Raw genomic sequence first — 19377 nt, 5'->3', positions numbered from 1 at the left:
TACTCAAAATAAATAAATAAAATATAAAAATAAATTTTCCTGTCAAGAGTGTGCAACCAGAACTGGTGGACACCTATAGGCAGAGTTTAACCAGCTATGAGATGCCACAGGGATAGGGCTGGGGTTTGCAGCCCTATTTAGGTAGTGTCCTTGGTCACCCTTCCTCTTCTCCCCAAACCCCAGAAAATGGCAAGTGTTTTTGCTTAAGCATTAACCGGTCATTTTCGGCAGTACTCTTCCTTCCATTCTATTTTAGATCTAATAGGATGTTCCTCGCACTCTTAGAGTCATAATTTTTCGTATGGGGAATCCTCGGTCAGTCATGGTGACAGTTAAGCGAGGGGGGTATTTAACGGCCTTGCATATGTCAGAGGTTCATCAACCACCACTATCTTTCTTATTAGCCACTGATCCAGCAGCTTTGGGATTTTTGATTGTAGTTTCCTCCTGTGATTGAGATGGTTTCAGCTCTTTTACAGTCAGGGCTGCAAACAGATTCTTCATTTCAACACAAGATGGAGTTGGGGATTGATTTTGCAAGACCTGGTACCATGTGTCCAGCTGTCCTCTTTCTCCATTAGATTATGTCTCCCTTTGCTGGAGATCACCACCTTAATCTGCAACAGCCTCAGACTTCTGGATACATGGTATCCACTGTCAGTGTCTCCTCTGCAAAACATTACACATAGTTTACAGTTTATTCAGATTTTCTATACCACTTTATCTGACAAATAGAGCAAAGTAGTGTGCAGACTAGTTCATAAGAAAAAAAAAGTTTGAAAGGTACATCATTTGTAATATACAGTGGGGGAAATAAGTATTTGATCCCTTGCTGATTTTGTAAGTGTGCCCACTGACAAAGACATGAGCAGCCCATAATTGAAGGGTAGGTTATTGGTAACAGTGAGAGATAGCACATCACAAATTAAATCCGGAAAATCACATTGTGGAAAGTATATGAATTTATTTGCATTCTGCAGAGGGAAATAAGTATTTGATCCCTCTGGCAAACAAGACCTAATACTTGGTGGCAAAACCCTTGTTGGCAAGCACAGCGGTCAGACGTCTTCTGTAGTTGATGATGAGGTTTGCACACATGTCAGGAGGAATTTTGGTCCACTCCTCTTTGCAGATCATCTCTAAATCATTAAGAGTTCTGGGCTGTCGCTTGGCAACTCGCAGCTTCAGCTCCCTCCATAAGTTTTCAATGGGATTAAGGTCTGGTGACTGGCTAGGCCACTCCATGACCCTAATGTGCTTCTTCCTGAGCCACTCCTTTGTTGCCTTGGCTGTATGTTTTGGGTCATTGTCGTGCTGGAAGACCCAGCCACGACCCATTTTTAAGGCCCTGGCGGAGGGAAGGAGGTTGTCACTCAGAATTGTACGGTACATGGCCCCATCCATTCTCCCATTGATGCGGTGAAGTAGTCCTGTGCCCTTAGCAGAGAAACACCCCCAAAACATAACATTTCCACCTCCATGCTTGACAGTGGGGACGGTGTTCTTTGGGTCATAGGCAGCATTTCTCTTCCTCCAAACACGGCGAGTTGAGTTCATGCCAAAGAGCTCAATTTTTGTCTCATCTGACCACAGCACCTTCTCCCAATCACTCTCGGCATCATCCAGGTGTTCACTGGCAAACTTCAGACGGGCCGTCACATGTGCCTTCCGGAGCAGGGGGACCTTGCGGGCACTGCAGGATTGCAATCTGTTATGTCGTAATGTGTTACCAATGGTTTTCGTGGTGACAGTGGTCCCAGCTGCCTTGAGATCATTGACAAGTTCCCCCCTTGTAGTTGTAGGCTGATTTCTAACCTTCCTCATGATCAAGGATACCCCACGAGGTGAGATTTTGCGTGGAGCCCCAGATCTTTGTCGATTGACAGTCATTTTGTACTTCTTCCATTTTCTTACTATGGCACCAACAGTTGTCTCCTTCTCGCCCAGCGTCTTACTGATGGTTTTGTAGCCCATTCCAGCCTTGTGCAGGTGTATGATCTTGTCCCTGACATCCTTAGACAGCTCCTTGCTCTTGGCCATTTTGTAGAGGTTAGAGTCTGACTGATTCACTGAGTCTGTGGACAGGTGTCTTTCATACAGGTGACCATTGCCGACAGCTGTCTGTCATGCAGGTAACGAGTTGATTTGGAGCATCTACCTGGTCTGTAGGGGCCAGATCTCTTACTGGTTGGTGGGGGATCAAATACTTATTTCCCTCTGCAGAATGCAAATAAATTCATATACTTTCCACAATGTGATTTTCCGGATTTAATTTGTGATGTGCTATCTCTCACTGTTACCAATAACCTACCCTTCAATTATGGGCTGCTCATGTCTTTGTCAGTGGGCACACTTACAAAATCAGCAAGGGATCAAATACTTATTTCCCCCACTGTAGAAAAGGAATCAAACAATACAAACATTCATCAGTGTCTTAAGGGGCTCGAAACCACATTTACAGTCACAAGAGTGGCCATGTACCAAGCATACCAATGAAGTGACCACAGGATTTTGTTCCCTCCATCTGTTCACGAGCTGGCTCTCCAAATGTTTAGTGGAAAAGGATGTTCTAATAAGTTTTGCCTAGTAGTAAATACCAAAATCTGCCAGAAGGTTGACCCAGAAAGGTGTAGATAACAAGGTAGAAGATCTAGAGTTTGGCAGTTAATAATTAGTCTTACCTAGATTTCAGCAAAGCCTTTGACACGGTTCTTCAGAGAAGGCTCTTGAATAAACTTGATAGGCTTATGTTAGGACCCAAAGTGGTGAACTGGATTAGGAACTAATTGACAGACAGATGCCAGAGGGTGATGGTTAATGGAGTTCATTCAGAGGAAGGTAAGATGAGTTGTGGAATGCCTCAAGGATTGGTACTGGGGCCAGATTATGATCAATATATTTGTAAGCAACATTGCTGAAATGGTAGAAGGTAAGGTTAGCCTTTTTGCAGATGACACCAAGATTTGTAAGAGTGGACACACCAGAGGGGTGGAAAACATGAAAAAGGATCAGCAAACATTAGAATAGTCTAATGTTTGGCAATTAAAATTCAATGCAATGAAGTGCAAAGTGATGCACTTTGGGAGTAGAAATCCAAGGGAGACATACGTGCTAGGAAGTGAGAGGATGATATTCATAGGCAGGGAGAGGGATCTTGGGGCAATAGTATCTGAGGATCTAAAGGCAATGAAACAGTGTGACAAGGCAGTGGCTGTAGCCAGAAGGATGCTAGGCTGCATAGAGAGATGTAACCAGCAGAAGAAAGGAGGTGTTGATGCCCCTCTACAGGTCATTGGTGAGGCCCCACCTGGAGTACTGTGTTCAGTTTTGGAGAGGAGCAACATAAACTCCAATAATTTGGAACGTGAGGAGTGTCAGGAAAACTTTTACGGTCTGTGTCCTGTAAATGACAAGACAGATTTGGATTTGCTGGAGTGGGCTTTGACAGCAATTGCACTAGTTGGAACATAAGGACAGAGCTGGGTGGACTGCTATGGTCTTATGGTCCCAGAAAGATCATGATAATCATGTTCATTGTTGATTATGAATATGACTGTTAAAGACATGAACAATCCAGTCTGCCCATCTGCTGTCGCTTACTATAGCTGCACTGAGCCTGCCATGAGTGGGAAAGCACAGGGTACAAATGTAACAAAAAAAATATATATATAGTAAGTCAACAGCAGATAAAAGCCAGCATGGGCCATCCAGACCACCCAGTAAGAAAAGCAGCATTCTAGCTGCTGCTGCTGCATACACAACGATGGCAGATAAAGGCCATATGGGCCCATTCATACCATCCACTATCTCTTTCACCCCCTAAAGAGATACCACATGCCTACCCCACGCTTTCCTGAATTCAGTCCTCATCTCCATGGGAGGTTGCTCTACACATCCATTATCCTTTCCATAAAGGAGCATTTTTTTAAATTACTGCCGAGTCTATCCCTTTTAACTTCATCTTATGCCCCCTTGCTCCAGAGCTTTCTTTCAGATATTTAAATGTCTCAATCATATCTCGTGTCTCATCTTCCCCCCCAAAGTATACATATTGAGATGTTTATTTCTGTCCCCATACACTTTATGATGAAGACTTCTGACCATTTTAGTAGCTGCCCTGTGGACCAACCACATCCTGCATGCATCTGTTTGTTTGTTACATTTGTACCCCGCGCTTTCCCACTCATGGCAGCCTCAATGCGGCTTACATGGGGCAATGGAGGGTTAAGTGACTTGCCCAGAGTCACAAGGAGCTGCCTGTGCCTGAAGTGGGAATTGAACTCAGTTCCTCAGTTCCCCAGGACCAAAGTCCACCACCCTAACCACTAGGCCACTCCTCCACTGTTGCTACTATTGGAGATTCTACATGGAATGTTGCTATTCCACTAGCAACATTCCATGTAGAAGTCGGCCCTTGCAGATCACCAATGTGGCCGCGCAGGCTTCTGCTTCACAGAAACAGAAGCCTGCGCAGCCTTCTACATGGAATGTTGCTAGTGGAATAGCAACATTCCATGTAGAATCTCCAATAGTATCTATTTTATTTTTGTTACATTTGTACCCCGCGCTTTCCCACTCATGGCAGGCTCAATGGGGCAATGGAGGGTTAAGTGACTTGCCCAGAGTCACAAGGAGCTGCCTGTGCCTGAAGTGGGAATCAAACTCAGTTCCTCAGGACCAAAGTCCACCACCCTAACCACTAGGCCACTCCTCCACTGAAGGTGTGGTCTCCAGAATTACACACAGTACTCCAATGGGGCCTCACCACAATTTGATTTGTGAAACTCGAAAGGGAGTAGAACAGTAGGAGGGGTGAAATTCTATTTTGCATAAGAGAAGAGCATGAGCTGTGAAAGGCCAGATGGACGTTTGGGGGCCTTAAGAAAGAAATGGCCAGTAGGAAAAAAAGGGAAGAGAGATAGTGGGTCTGTATTAAGTCTGGTGAAACTTTCATTTTAACTACTGTGTGCAGTTCTGGAGACCACAGCATGAAGAGATACAAACCATATGGAAGTGGTCAAGAGGGTAGCTTCTGAAATGATTAACCATATTCCTGATAATGCATATGGAGACAGACCAAGATCTATAATTTCAAAGTATAAATACACAGGAGTTAAACCTTTTTCAGTAGAAAGGAAGCTTTGGAAATTTTTTTTATTTTTTTTTTTTTGGGGGGGGGGAGGAGGGCATAGGATGAAAAGGGGTATAACTCAAGAGTAATAAGGAACTATTTTGTTAATGAAGTGTAGCAAAATGTGTGCAACAGCCTCAGTGTAACTGGTGGAAACAAGAACAATATCAGAATTGCAGAAACCAAGTTCCAAGGCACTGTGAAAAAGAACAGGTAGATCCTGAGCTATTGGTTTCAATGTACAGGCTAGCAACACGGTATGGTCTGTCTGTCATCTTTTTCTAGTATCTCTGTGTACTGCTCATTGGCCACGTAGGACCATTAAAGTACCTGTCTTCTTTCTCTTCCTGAATCAAAAGTGCACGGTCTTGCTCAGGCCATGCCTTACGTGATCTGAACTTGCCATAGCATCACTGCCTGCACTATGGGGTTCACTTAGTGAAATTTTAAGAAAATTTTAAAACACACAATCCTGACACTATCCAGTCGGTTCCAGGACAACCTGCTGGATACCAGATGTCTGTCAAGAATGCAGTACAAAGCAATCTGTACAGCCTAGAATACTACACTTTTAATTACAAAACTATACAAGAGTAGAGCACACTATTTCTAAACAATTCAGAAAATTAGCATATCTCACTAAAAAAATACACCAGATAAATTCAAAATGTATTCAAAATCCATTGAAGAAAGAAAGAATTCAGCTGTTTTAAGTCAGCTGTTGCACAAGAATGGCACAAAGACTGATCAACTGTAGGTATTCATCAGCACCATCTGCCAGGCATTTATCAACTTCCTGCAAGAACAAAAAAATTAAGTTCATAACAATCCTGAGATGAAGAGAATATTAGTAAGTACACAAGAGGGAAACAAAGCATGCAAACAGTTTGGAGGTAGTTAAACAAAGGCTAACATTTATGTAAGAAAACTGAACCCACAATGCAGCAGAGGAGTGCAGACTATACATTAGTGAAGTTTAACATAGTCAAGTATTTCCAGACAAAGAAAGGTGTGGTAGCCGTGCTAGTCCACTCTTAAAGGTTATCAATAGAAATCAAACAAAATAAAACATGGAAAAGAAAATAAGATGATACCTTTTTTATTGGACATAACTTAATACATTTCTTGATTAGCTTTTGAAGGTTGCCCTTCTTCCTCACATCGGAAATAAGCAAATGTGGTAGCAGATAGTATAATGCATAAGCTCCAGTGATAACAGTGGGCCAGAATTACATTCAGCAGGGACACTCACCTGTAGCAGGTATTCTCTGAGGACAGCAGGCCATTCATTCTCACATGTGGTGATGTCATCCACATCACCCGGCGTGGAATGTTTGACATAGCGAACTACAGCATTAAGACGTGCCAGTGTCCCCACCATGAGAGCATGGGACCAGCAGTACAAGAGTATCAGGACAGGAGACAACTCCAAAAGGGAGGTGGGAGTGTATGTGAAAATGAATGGTCTGCTGTTCTGGGAGAATACAGGTAAGTATCCCTGCTTTCTCCAAGGAAAAGCAAGGCCAAATTCTTAGATGGGGGAAACCCTAGCTACCAGGCTCACCGAAAAGAACAGGAGGTCCAGCAGAGGTTGCCAGGTGCTGCTTGCCGTGGAGATAACCTTTTTTGACAAAAAGGTGGAACAGGTCACGACATCCTCTCATGGTGGACATCTGCACCCTCCTCATCTAGGTGTTTTTTTGGCAAGTTGAAGCGAGGTCCCTACTACTCTGAGGCACATACTCCCTTCTTGCCCTGCTCAGTCTGTCCAGCCCCAGCGTATTAATTCTCATCAATATACTGTGTTTCTTACTTATGCTAATGTTAATTGATATTATGACATATTGTAAGCCACATTGAGCCTGCAAATGGGTGGGAATATGTGGGATACAAGTACGGCAAAATAAAGAGAATTCTGTCACATGTCTGTTGTCGAGTGGGAGAAACACACTAAGGTACTGAGTTGACTGCTGGGTGGGGGAATGCCTTTTCACTAGAGTCTAAACTGTGGGAAAACAGTTCCATTCCAGCACAATCTGATGTCACACACTTGTGTTCCCAACTCATTCCTGCTTGTTGACAGAAAATGAATGCATTTGTCCAAACAAAATAGCTTGCAGACAAGAGGACAGCTTGTTTCCGATTAACTTATGTACACTTACAGCAAGTTTTTCAGTAATAACAGATTTTTGTTTGTCTGAGAGGTCGTCTCTCTCCACAATGATGTCATGAAGCTGGTTAACAAGTTGTATAGCTGTGTGGCCTTCATTTATCAGGTTCTATAGCCAAGCACAAGAAAGGAACATAAGCAAGGTATGACATACAATAAAACCATAGATAATTAATTAAAGGGTTCGTAGCATACGTCTATTAGATTAAAATCTACTGGCTGTGACCACTACTAGCCCACAAATATTTTCACATATTTAATAAATGCTCATGACATAAGTAGTTCAATATATTTTAGAAGCAAGATCTGTTTGATTTTATGAATTATGTAAAGACTTCACTACTGCTCGGGAAATGAGTAACATTTACAACTGGACCCATTCTGTACTAGAAGCTACAACATGGATTTAGTCTCAAAGAACTTCAACACAATACACAATTTTGTCATTGTATTTTATGGTCTTTTGGATACATTTTGCCTATTTTTCTGCAAAACCAGCAAGTCTTGAAAGCGTATTACAGAGTAACCTGAGAAGATAGTTGTTTTGCCTTTCATAAAAAGGCATCAACTGTGTGCAAGAGACAGTGGAAGAGCAACCTAGTTGTTATAACAGTAAGTTAAGAACCAGGGAAGCCAGGGTTCAAATCTCACTTCTTCCAACACAACCTGTGACCCTGGGCAAGTCATTGCACCCTCTGTAGAGAGGAAAATAGAGTATTTCAGCGTAACTCTCCTTGAACCAAATCCAGTTAAAAGATGAATTGGTGCACAGGCCCAATAACATCCCAGCACTTAGTCCACACATACTATAAACATACACCAAGTGAAGATTTTTGGTTACTCCATTCTACTGAGTGGCATATGCACTATATAAAATTTATTCCAGTATTTTTGGCCCATTCCTAGTTAGAGTGTATTTAGGTTTAAACAATTTTTATTGATGATTCAACATTATTAACAGAACCAATAACGTAACCTTGGAAAAATACAACACATTTTTTTTTTGTTACATTTGTACCCCGCGCTTTCCCATTCATGGCAGGCTCAATGCGGCTTACATATTATATACATCCATATCTTTTATCATAAACTAGTAAAAAAGCCCCGTTTCTGATGCAAATGAAACGGGGGCTAGCAATGTTTTCTTCTGTGCATGTGGGAGTGTGTGTGTCCCTGCCCTCTGGCCTCTCTCCCCTCCCCCCCTCTGAGTCCTTCACTGTTACAGAGCCAGCGATTTGATTTCGTGCTCTGCTGTTTTCCTTCACTGACTGTGTTACAGAGAGGGCGGGGCAGACACTCATAGGGAAACCGGATATCTCGCCCCCTTCACACTTCCGGCTGGAGGCTTCATAGAACGTTGGTTTTGCCTTTTATATAGAAAGAAGATAGTAAAAAAGCCCCGTTTCTGATGCAAATGAAACGGGGGCTAGCAATGTTTTCTTCTGTGTGCATGTGGGAGTGTGTGTGTCCCTGCCCTCTGAGTTCTTCACTGTTACAGAGCCAGTGATTTGATTTCGTGCTCTGCTGTTTTCCTTCACTGACTGTGTTACAGAGAGGGCGGGGCAGACACTCATAGGGAAACCGGATATCTCGCTCCCTTCACAGTTCCGGCTGGAGGCTTCATAGAACGTTGGTTTTGCCTTTTATATAGAGAGATAGTAAAAAAGCCCCGTTTCTGATGCAAATGAAACGGGGGCTAGCAATGTTTTCTTCTGTGCATGTGGGAGTGTGTGTGTCCCTGCCCTCTGGCCTCTCTTCCCTCCCCCCTCTGAGTCCTTCAGTATTACAGAGCCAGCGATTTGATTTCGTGCTCTAAAAAGCCCCGTTTCTGATGCAAATGAAACGGGGGGCTAGCAATGTTTTCTTCTGTGTACATGTGGCAGTGTGTGTGTCCCTGCCCTCTGGCCTCTCTCCCCTCCCCCCTCCGAGTCCTTCACTGTTACAGAGCCAGCGATTTGATTTCGTGCTCTGCTGTTTTCCTTCACTGACTGTGTTACAGAGAGGGCGGGGCAGACACTCATAGGGAAACCGGGTATCTCGCCCCCTTCACACTTCCGGCTGGAGGCTTCATAGAACGTTGGTGTTGCCTTTTATATAGAGAGATGATTTTATCATTCCCCCCCCCCCCCCCCCCCCTTGCAACCAGAACCCCAGTGTATTTAAACCACAGGATGTTCTAGAGTTCAAACTAAGTCACAAGCCATGAGAAAACTGTCCTGTCTGTAGCAGTGAAACCAGAAAAAATAATCTGTCAATAATTCAATCCAATAATGTCTGGCATATATAAAGAACCTAGAGCCAGATATACTAAGCATTATTCCTAGAGACAACTGGGCTATTTTATAAAGCTTTTTCCATATAGGAAATGGCTTTTCTAAAACTGCATAGCCAAATACACACGGTGTGTAAATGTTCCTGGAAGCAGAGCCTGGGAACAGCCAGGGCAGAGTTGCAATGTACACACTTACTTCATAAAATACAGGAGTACAAGCACACATTAACACTTTTGGAGCAAGGGTAAAATGCGTGTGAGTGAATGCGTGTGCTATTGGGGATAGTTTTGAAAGACTATTTTAGAAAAGGCCTATAATAAGCACCTATGCTGCCTTTATAAAAAATAAAAATTAAAAAAAAAGTAGGTATAAAATTAGCACTTTTTTTTTTTTTTAAATTTCATAGAGGCACCTTTTTCTCAAAATAAAGGGGGTGGGGGGCCCTTTACTGCTTCTACCCAGAGACTCGTAAAGCAGAGACAAAGACATTTGGAGAACAGATATGAGATTTCTGTTCTGATATCCTGGCTTCCAGTTCAATTGCCCCAGGTACAAATAAGTACCTGTACACAATATGTAAGCCGCATTGAGCCTGCCATGAATGGGAAAGCGCGGGGTAAAAATGTAACACACAAAAAAAAAATATATATATAGGTATTTTATGTTTACATGTGCTTGAAATTCCCTTCTACGCTCAGAATTTGTCCAAATTACTCGAGACAATTTGGAAAACATATGAACAGGTGGAGTTTGTATCCTTGCTGGAAGATCTTTAGAACACAGCAGTCAGAAAACGTTTCAGGCCAACAGTTTACATAAAACCTTTGCCTCTTTCCTACTGGAAGGCTGTCCAGAATTGGACACTGGAACTTTGGGGTTATGCTCTCCTGGAGCCAGTGAAACCCCAGTCCCAGGTTCTGGATAAGTACATAAGTAATGTCATACTGGGAAAAGACCAAAGGCCCATCAAGCCCAGCATCCTATCCCCGACAGCGGCCAATCCAGGTCAAGGGCACCTGGCAGCTTCCCAAACGTACAAACATTCTATACATGTTATTCTCGAAATTGTGGATTTTTCCAAGTCAATTTTTTTAAAATGTAGATGGAGAGGCAAGATGGCGCCCTAGAGGTAGGACGCTTCAGGTCACTCCTCCGCGATTTCCAAATGCTTAAGAAACGCCATGGGAAGTTACCCCTGCGGCTTCAGCAGATTTTACCTCAACTCCTCGCTTGATACAGACCAGATTGGAGGATTCTGCAGCTATTCCATCGACTGGGGATCCACTGAAGGAGGGAGAAGCAGAGTTTCGCTGTCCCCTGAGATGCAAGAGCCGCTGCTAGATCCAGCTGCTCAGAGGGAAAGGGATGTCGAGGGAGTCTCGTCCGGTCCCAAGGCAATGATTCCATCGATGATTTTGCCAGCAGCTGAGATGCCTGTGGGTGTCATGGTGCAACAGCGCACTGACCAGGATGTGGTAGAAGTTTTTCCAGGGACAATATGATTCATCAAGAAGCTGCTACAACACAGGAGACGTCTGTTCCTCTGCCTGGAAGTATTGGAAGCACAGACCAGACCGATTGCACTTTTCCTACCAGTAAGACCTACAGTCTTTTACTTTGGAAGAAATATGGAAAACTATTATGGCTAACAAAAGGAATGGCTAACAGAATTTAAAAATGAGAATTTGGAAAATATAGTCCGTAGAAGAAATCTTATTCAATTAATTTTCCTAAAGTTCCTGGTATTTCGGCTGTTGGAGATGTTGAAAGTGACTTCACAGTCCTTCCTTTTGGTTTCCAGAGTTTTTTTTTTTTAATTTGTCATCTTTTAAAACAGAAAGAGGGAAATAGGGGTAGATGCTCTCTCCCCTATATCCCGGGACAGCTTGGATCTAACAACTTTCCTGGAATCTTCTAAAGAAGGGATTGCCATACCCTCTACTCTTTTGGTCACAATGACACTGGACTATAATACAGACTGGTTGTTGAAATTATATTTTAAAGCACAGTCTTCCTACATTTTGTACTTTGAAAATTCAAATAATTTCCTGATGTTGCTAAAGTTATACAGAAACGCAGGCGACAATTTCTCTTGATGTGTTCTAGAGTTTTGGCTTTAGGAGGTTTGTTTTTTTTTCTGAAATTTCCTTGTAAGTGTATTGTGAAATCTCTCTCTCGCATCTTTTTTTGATCCTCTCAATTAAAATGTCGTTTCTGGTCAGGGCTCTTCTAATGTAGCAGAGGACTCTCAATTGTGATTGTATTAGCTACCTCACTTGGATATTAGCATACCTTCCTCTAAGGTTTATTTCTTAGTTATATTTCTTATTATCAATTATCTCTTGTCTCTGTCCGTTTAGACTGGTTTAGTTACCATATATATTTATTTTGTAATCTTATCCTTGTATGTTGTAGTTGCTGAATTTCTGTATACGTTTTTTTTTTTTTTTACTTGGATTATTTTCAAAATTTGACAAATAAAAAGTTTTTAAAAATTTAAAAAAAAATACAAATCTCACCTTCACTACCATCTCCAGTTTTTCAAATGACCCACTTGTACAGGCTGACAAGACTCCGTCAATTGTTTCATCTGGGACAACCTAGAATATATCATCCAATGAAAGAAAAGCACAACAGATTTTATACATGTGATTCATTTACATTAACAATATATATATTTTTTAAATTACATTCTAAGGGCCCTGTTTACTAAGCAGCGTTATAGGCACGTTAACGTTTTTAACATGCGTTAAAATCATGTACTTGCCTACAATATCCCTATAGGCGCCTGCATGGTTAGCACACACGCTAAGTGTAGGCACGCTAAAAACACTAACACACCTTAGTAAACAGGGCCCTAAATTTCTTACTATGTTTTAGAAAACAGATGAAGGCACATTTATTTTTTCAGGCTTTTTAGCCTGGATTCTGAAGTCCATCTTCTGTGATGTGTAGAGCAGAACATATTGTAACCTGTCTAAAGGGATAGAAATTTTAAATGCACATATACGTATTTATATAAAATGTTTTAACAGTGCTGAAATGCTTATAAAAATAAATAAATGAAGATATTTGACTAGAAAATAAATATAAAAACATATTTCATGGACCTATTTTAAAAAAATCAGTGCTGCAGATAGATGACAAAAATGCAGAGATGCACATTGGCATGTAAACGCATGGATAAGATTACCTGAAAAACCTCATAACGCCAGCAGATGTAGTAAACGCAATTTTCAAAAACAGAATTACCAAAATATATTTCTCATTAACATTTTTCCCCTTCCAATACTATGCACGTTTTAATTTAAAAGCAATCAGTTGACTGAGATATCTACAAGTGTCTCCTTGATCTCATTTTCTCTGAGAAGCAATTTTGATCTTGGTTACAAATTAAGGTAAAATTTAGTCATACAATTTAAGGAAAGGAAATTTAAGTCCTGCAAGACCAGTTCAAACTGGTGGGTTATGTCTTTCAATCAGCAGATGGAGGCAGAAAGACATTTACATTAGTACATAAGTATTGCCATACTGGGACAGACCGAAGGTCCGTCAAGCCCAGCATCCTGTTTCCAACAGTGGTCAATCCAGGTCACAAGTATCGGATCCACCAGGTGTGGCTCGTGAAGATCTTGTGATCACATTACTTGTAAGTCTGGGCTGGAGAAACAAAGAAATACAAAATCCTCCTGCATGTAGCTCTGCCACCAGCATACAGGCCTATGTATGCAGTAGGAACAACCATGCAAAGCATACTCAAACAATGGTTCCATAAATAGCCTTGGCTCTAAGCAGGAGATTGTTGTGGGAAAATTATACAAAAATCTCCAATCACTAAAATTCATCAAGAGAAACAAGCTTTTAAAGCAGAGCAGTTTTTTTTGAAAAAAAAAAAAAAAAAGAGAGATACAATTACTTAAAAATGTAGAACTATTGCTTTAGGGAGAGACGTCAGGTTGCCATGGCAACACCTGCAGCCTAAAATCCTATTTCCCTCTACGACAATCACCGAGAACTGCTGCCTTTATTCAGAAACCAAAAGGCACCAAGTTGCACACAGGCTGTCTACTGTTCAGGGTTTGATGGCCAATAAAAGGCTATTTTTGAATTTGGACAAAATCAAGATGGGTTAGCAGTTCTACACCTAACCTCAACATATAAAGAAAGTGTGATTTGGGAATTTTGGGCTTCCTTTGTCACCTGGATGTGAAGTTCGATTCTTAGCTGCTATTGCAGGAACAGGCTAAAATGCCAGTGGCCGTGGCCAAGGCTCACCCTCTTACCCCCACTGTTTGGTAAGGCAGCTAGACGTTACTTTACCTCCAAGTATATCAGGTCTGCTCTTTAGGCTGTTGTTCCAAACAGGCTTGACTACTATGTATTAAGGGCTTCCACCAAGTAAATTTTTTCAAAAATTTCAGCAGCTCGGTGTCTATTACAACATAAAATTTTAAAAAGGCCTGGACCTCATGGAAAACTGGACAACAACCTTCAAACTCAAACACGACGAAACCAAATTCCTGGTACTATCCAGCCTGCAAAACCTTACATCCTATCAAAATTTTACAAATCAAACATATCAAATCGAAACAACTAAAAATACTAGGAATCATTCTTGATAAACATCTACCACTGGATAGTCAAATATCAGCAGTAACGTCAAAATGCTTCAAAACACTTTGGAAACCGAGAAGGATAAGAGACTTACTTTCCCAGATAATCATTCCGACCAAAGGCAGCCAGAGCTGCAACTGACACTCCATGCAGGTTGCATTCCTTCATGATTAAAAACACTGGCAACACGTTCATATGGAATGAATGTGACAAATACGCATACTTGATCCTGATCTCTGTCTATTTTCGAGACATAAGTACATAAGTAATGCCACACTGGGAAAAGACCAAGGGTCCATCGAGCCCAGCATTCTGTCCACGACAGCGGCCAATCCAGGCCAAGGGCACCTGGTGAGCTTCCCAAAAGTACAAACATTCTATACATGTTGTTCCTGGAATTGTGGATTTTTCCCAAGTCCATTTAGTAGTGGTTTATGGACTTGTCCTTTAGGAAACCGTCCAACCCCTGTTTAAACTCTGCTAAGCTAACCGCCTTCACCACTTTCTCCGGCAACAAATTCCAGAGTTTAATTATGCGTTGGGTGAAGAAAAATTTTCTCTGATTTGTTTTAAATTTACTACTCTGTAGTTTCATCGCATGCCCCCTATTCCTAGTATTTTTGGAAAGCATGAACAGACGCTTCACATCCACCCGTTCCACTCCACTCATTATTTTATATACCTCTATCATGTCTCCCTTCAGCCGTCTCTTCTCCAAGCTGAATAGCCCTAGCCTCCTTAATCTTTCTTCATAGGGAAGTCGTCCCATCCCCGCTATCATTTTAGTCGCCCTTCGCTGCACCTTTTCCAATTCTACTATATCTTTCTTGAGACAAGACTGTAGAAGTCTGCCCAGCACTGGTCTTCCCCACTGCATCACTCCTGCCTATAACACAACAGCCATGAGGTCATTTAAATTGTTTTACCACCATCCTCTTTCTAAACGGGGATCCTCTTGTGTTTATCCCATGCATTTTTTTTTAATTGTCACCGTTTGTCCTCACCAGGCATCCACCATCTTCTCCATGAAAAAGTATTTCCTACCACCTTGCAACCTCAATTTATGTCCTCTAGTTCTACTGCTTACTCTTCTCTGGAAAAAAAGATTTGTTTGTACAGTGGAACGTCATTAGTACATGGTGCTCAGAAGCCATTAATCCTGGACCAAGTGTTACATTAAGCATGCGTAAATAAACAGTAAACATGCTGGTATCTAATAAGCTTTATTGAACAGATACTGAATTTTCAACTCCATTTTTGGATACCATACCACCGACTCATACAGAATTTTTAAGTTTGGTCTCAACAAAAGTGGTTTCCACAGTATAGAGCATAATATCTAATGAAACATGGTCTATTGTTCATTGCACTTGAAGAAATGTATAACAAAGATACATTGTCTTATTCCAAACATTGACCTGCAAATATCTAGTAAGCTTACATTGCATCAAATGCTCTACATGTTTTCTTATAATACAGTCTAGGAGTTATCATCATCTAGTACTTTCTCTGGAATGAGGTGCACTTTCATTGTCAGAGTGTGAAAGAACATCTCTGATTAGGTCTTCACCAGCAAGGTGTTCAATAAAAGGACAAAATTCATCAAGATTTAACCATTGGTCAATTAGTTCTGCTGATGTTTCGATGCCACACCCATTAAGAATGTCTGTCACCTTTTTCAAGTCTGGTCAGTAGACCCTTCAAAAGTCCTGTCCTTCATCTGTAGAACTGTTGCCTCCGTACCCCTCACAGTTGGTGTCTTCATCTGATTTCTCTCGGGTGAAAGCACCACCTTGTGCTCGCACCCAGCAGTTTATTGAGCAGCTTTTAACTGCAGCCCAGGCCTTGCTGACAACATACATATTATCTCCTTCAGATTTAGCTTTTTCAGGAAGCCCATGACTTCAGATTCACTAGAAACTGAGGCTTCAGTTATTGCAAGATGATAATTGGCTTTAAAGTTCCTAATGGTTGGATTTTACATGTTGCATTATGAGGGAGGTAAAGAACCTTTAAATTTTGCCATCACGTGACACTAGAGTGTGGGTAGATGGGTATGCAGGGCAATCATCAAGTAAGACTGCTCTACTGCTCTCTTCACTAGCCTCTTAGCATGTAGGTGCTTGTGGATGGACGGGCCAAAATTGTTTTGGAACCATTTAGCAAATATATCTCCAGTCATCCAAGCTGTAAGCAATGGGTAAGGCATCCATATTAATGTGATGAAAGCAGCGTGGTGTCCGTGAGCAACCAATTATGAGCGGTTTAAACTTATGGTTATCCTTTTTGTTGATGCACAAAATAATGGTCATGCGATTAAGTTTCTTAAAGAAGTTGCTCCTGTTGTCATCATAACAAACTTGTCAGTGTCATGTCCGGTAGAGTTTCGCAAATAAGGCTATTTCATCACAGTTATAAATCTGCTGGTTCTTCATCAGCAGATCTACTCTCACGAAATATGGCTGTCTGCAATTCCTCTTTTATTTTTTTTCATCTTTTTAATCTATGTAACCATCCCATACTGGCTTGGAAAGAATCAGTTCCCTTGATTGGATTTTATTGCTTGGTTAGAGGCACACCTTCGTTTCGTTCCATTCTTGTGTAAACCAAGTAAACATTGCTTTAGCCAATGCTGGTTCAGCTGAATAACTAACATTTTCTTGCCAGACCCTGCTGTTTGTGTCGATGTTGCACACAAAATTTTAAGCTTGTCTTCATTTTTCTGCCATCTCTGAAGAGTGGCTTCATTAACTCCAAGCTCCTTTGATATGTTTGCTTGTATTTAACCATTTCTCACTTTCCTCTAAGGCAGCTAGCTTCTCCTCAACTCTTTTTCTGCTTGACATTTTCGATCAGACATTCTAATGCTTTTGGTGAAGTGACCAAGGTAGTTTTCAATTTCAGTTTCCTTTGCACATCGGTATCAAATTTTCAGTACTGTGTGTTAATGATAACATGTACTAATCAGTATTTTGGAGCCAAGTCTTCATCGTGCATTAACTGGATTCGTGGAATGATGACGCTCAACTGTATATATTAACACCTGTCAAGTACTTAAAGGTCTGTGTCATCTCTCTCCAATCTCTTCTTTCCTCTTGGGAAACATATTCAGATCTTCAAGTCTCTTTTTGTGTATCTTTTAGCACAAACACCATAACATTTCTTGGAAATTTCTGATAAGTCCCCCCATCTGTTAAGAGTTGCTGACTGAGGTGACCCATAAGACCATCTTTCTCAGAAGTAGGCCCTTGTGTAATGCAATGTGATTTCCCCTTAGGATGCAGCAGAATTATCTCCATTTTCTAAGACAGTTTAAGGTCTGTGAATAGGATTTGTTACTGGATTTTTTTTTTTTTAATTATTATTAAATTTGGGAAGAGTCTCGATTTTTTATTTAGCTCACACACATCATGAACATACGATCACTCGGTGAAGTGACATTTTTTCAATTTGATACATGTATTTCCTAAAATTTGTTTGTTGCTCAAACCAAAACATCGCCAATGATGTTTACATTTCTTCAACAAGAACATCAACCCTTGAAGGCATGTTTGATCCCAAAACATTTTTAGTTCACCTTCCCCTCCCCCACCCCATTTTTTGATGTTGATGGGCTCTGATTAACAGATGATGGTTTAGAGTTGTTCAAAAAAAGTCATTACAAATATAATTACTCTTATACTTCAAATATTTTAGAATCATTGTATTAGTATTTTGTGAATAGATTGTTTTGAATATGAAATACCTAAATTAGAAAATAAGAGGGATTCTGGCTACAAGTTGACAACACATTTTTATGAATTTTTTTGTGGAGCTATTTCTAGTTTGTTTTGGGTTTGTTTGTTTTTTTGAATTGTGAGTTGACAATGGTAAGTTGACAGCCATAATACCTCCACCCCACACCCTATCTTGAGAGCCATGATGGTCCCCCTTCCCAATTCTCCCTACACAGATTAACACTTCCACAGTGGTAGGAAAAGGCAGCGGTGGTGATGCCCGGTGCAGAGTACACAAAGCAGCAGAAGGGACCAAAAAAGTACATACCAAAGGAACAGCAGAACAAAACAGGCAGAGGATCTATTGTGGGAAGGGAGGTAGGGCAGAAGCAGGAACCAGTGAGCAGGCAACACCTTCAAGCTGTCTTGTGTGGTGGGAGGCGGGGCTGGTGGTTGGGAGGCGGAGATAGTGCTGGGCAGACTTATACGGTCTGTGCCAGAGCCGGTGGTGGGAAGCAGGACTGGTGGTTTGGAGGCGGGGATAGTGCTGGGCAGACTTGTACGGTCTGTGCCAGAGCCGGTGGTTGGGAGGCAGGGCTGGTGGTTGGGAGGTGAGGATAGTGCTGGGCAGACTTATACGGTCTGTGCCAGAGCTGGTAGTGGGAGGCGGGGCTGGTGGTTGGGAGGCGGGGATAGTGCTGGGCAAGACTTCTACGGTCTGTGCCCTGAAAATGACAGATACAAATCAAGGTAAGGTATACATAAAAAGTAGAAAATATGAGTTTATCTTGTTGGGCAGACTGGATGGACCGTGCAGGTCTATTTCTGCCGTCATCTACTATGTTACTATGTTAGACAGCTACTGCATGCTATTCAGCTCTTCTGCCTTTTCTTCCGTGCCTTGTTTAGCAGGATTACCAAAACAGGCTACACCAAGAGTGTAGCTCAATGCATCACTGTCCGAGACATGCAAAAAAACAAATCAATATGACCGTTGCAGAATTAAACACACTCTTTGCTTTTGTGCTTTGGGATGCACTCTTGACACTACCTGTAAATGTTGTTTCCCCATCGTTTATGGCTGTATAAAAACATGTGTTTTTGGTAGGTTGTGACAGTGAAGAATCTCAACCACACTTTAAAAAAATGTCCTTCTTTCCCCTTATCCTTGTAGTGAACTACTAGCAAGTCCTTCTTAATCCAATGTTTGGTGCAAAAATTTCAGATTAGCTACATCCCAGGGAATCATGCATCAAAAAACTGAAACTTGTGTAAAATGTTACACCAATAGGTTTTTTTTTTTTTACATAAAGTACTAGAGCTGATATAGATCTGAATCCTTCCCTACTCCCCTTCCCGTGCACTCCGATCCATGGATAAATCCTTATCTGTTCCGTTCTCCACTACTGCCAACTCCAGACTTCGCTCCTTCTGTCTCGCTGCACCCTACGCCTGGAATAGACTTCCTGAGCC

The 19377-nt window shown here is 41.5% G+C and overlaps 2 protein-coding genes across 2 annotated transcripts in view; one reads left to right on the top strand and one right to left on the bottom strand.

The window, feature by feature from the left end:
* The window catches only part of LOC115478505 (T-kininogen 1-like), a 191819-nt gene that overhangs the window by 70941 nt on the left and 101501 nt on the right, over positions 1 to 19377 (top strand). The gene's annotated exons all lie outside the window — the stretch shown is intronic.
* LOC115478508 (replication factor C subunit 4-like) overlaps positions 5773 to 19377 on the bottom strand; it is a 45309-nt gene continuing 31704 nt past the window's right edge. The window contains exons 9-11 of the mRNA XM_030215897.1: positions 12094 to 12174; positions 7294 to 7410; positions 5773 to 5927 (exon numbers count right to left, since the gene is read on the bottom strand). Coding sequence (XP_030071757.1) covers positions 5841 to 5927; positions 7294 to 7410; positions 12094 to 12174 — 285 coding nt within the window. The 3' untranslated portion in view covers positions 5773 to 5840. The remainder of the gene's footprint in view (positions 5928 to 7293; positions 7411 to 12093; positions 12175 to 19377) is intronic.

This window comes from Microcaecilia unicolor, chromosome 10 (genome assembly GCF_901765095.1).
Source record: "Microcaecilia unicolor chromosome 10, aMicUni1.1, whole genome shotgun sequence".
In the NCBI taxonomy this organism is placed as follows: Eukaryota; Metazoa; Chordata; class Amphibia; order Gymnophiona; family Siphonopidae; genus Microcaecilia; species Microcaecilia unicolor.
Note: the sequence above shows the minus strand (reverse complement) of the source record. Positions and strands in the feature narration are given on the sequence as shown.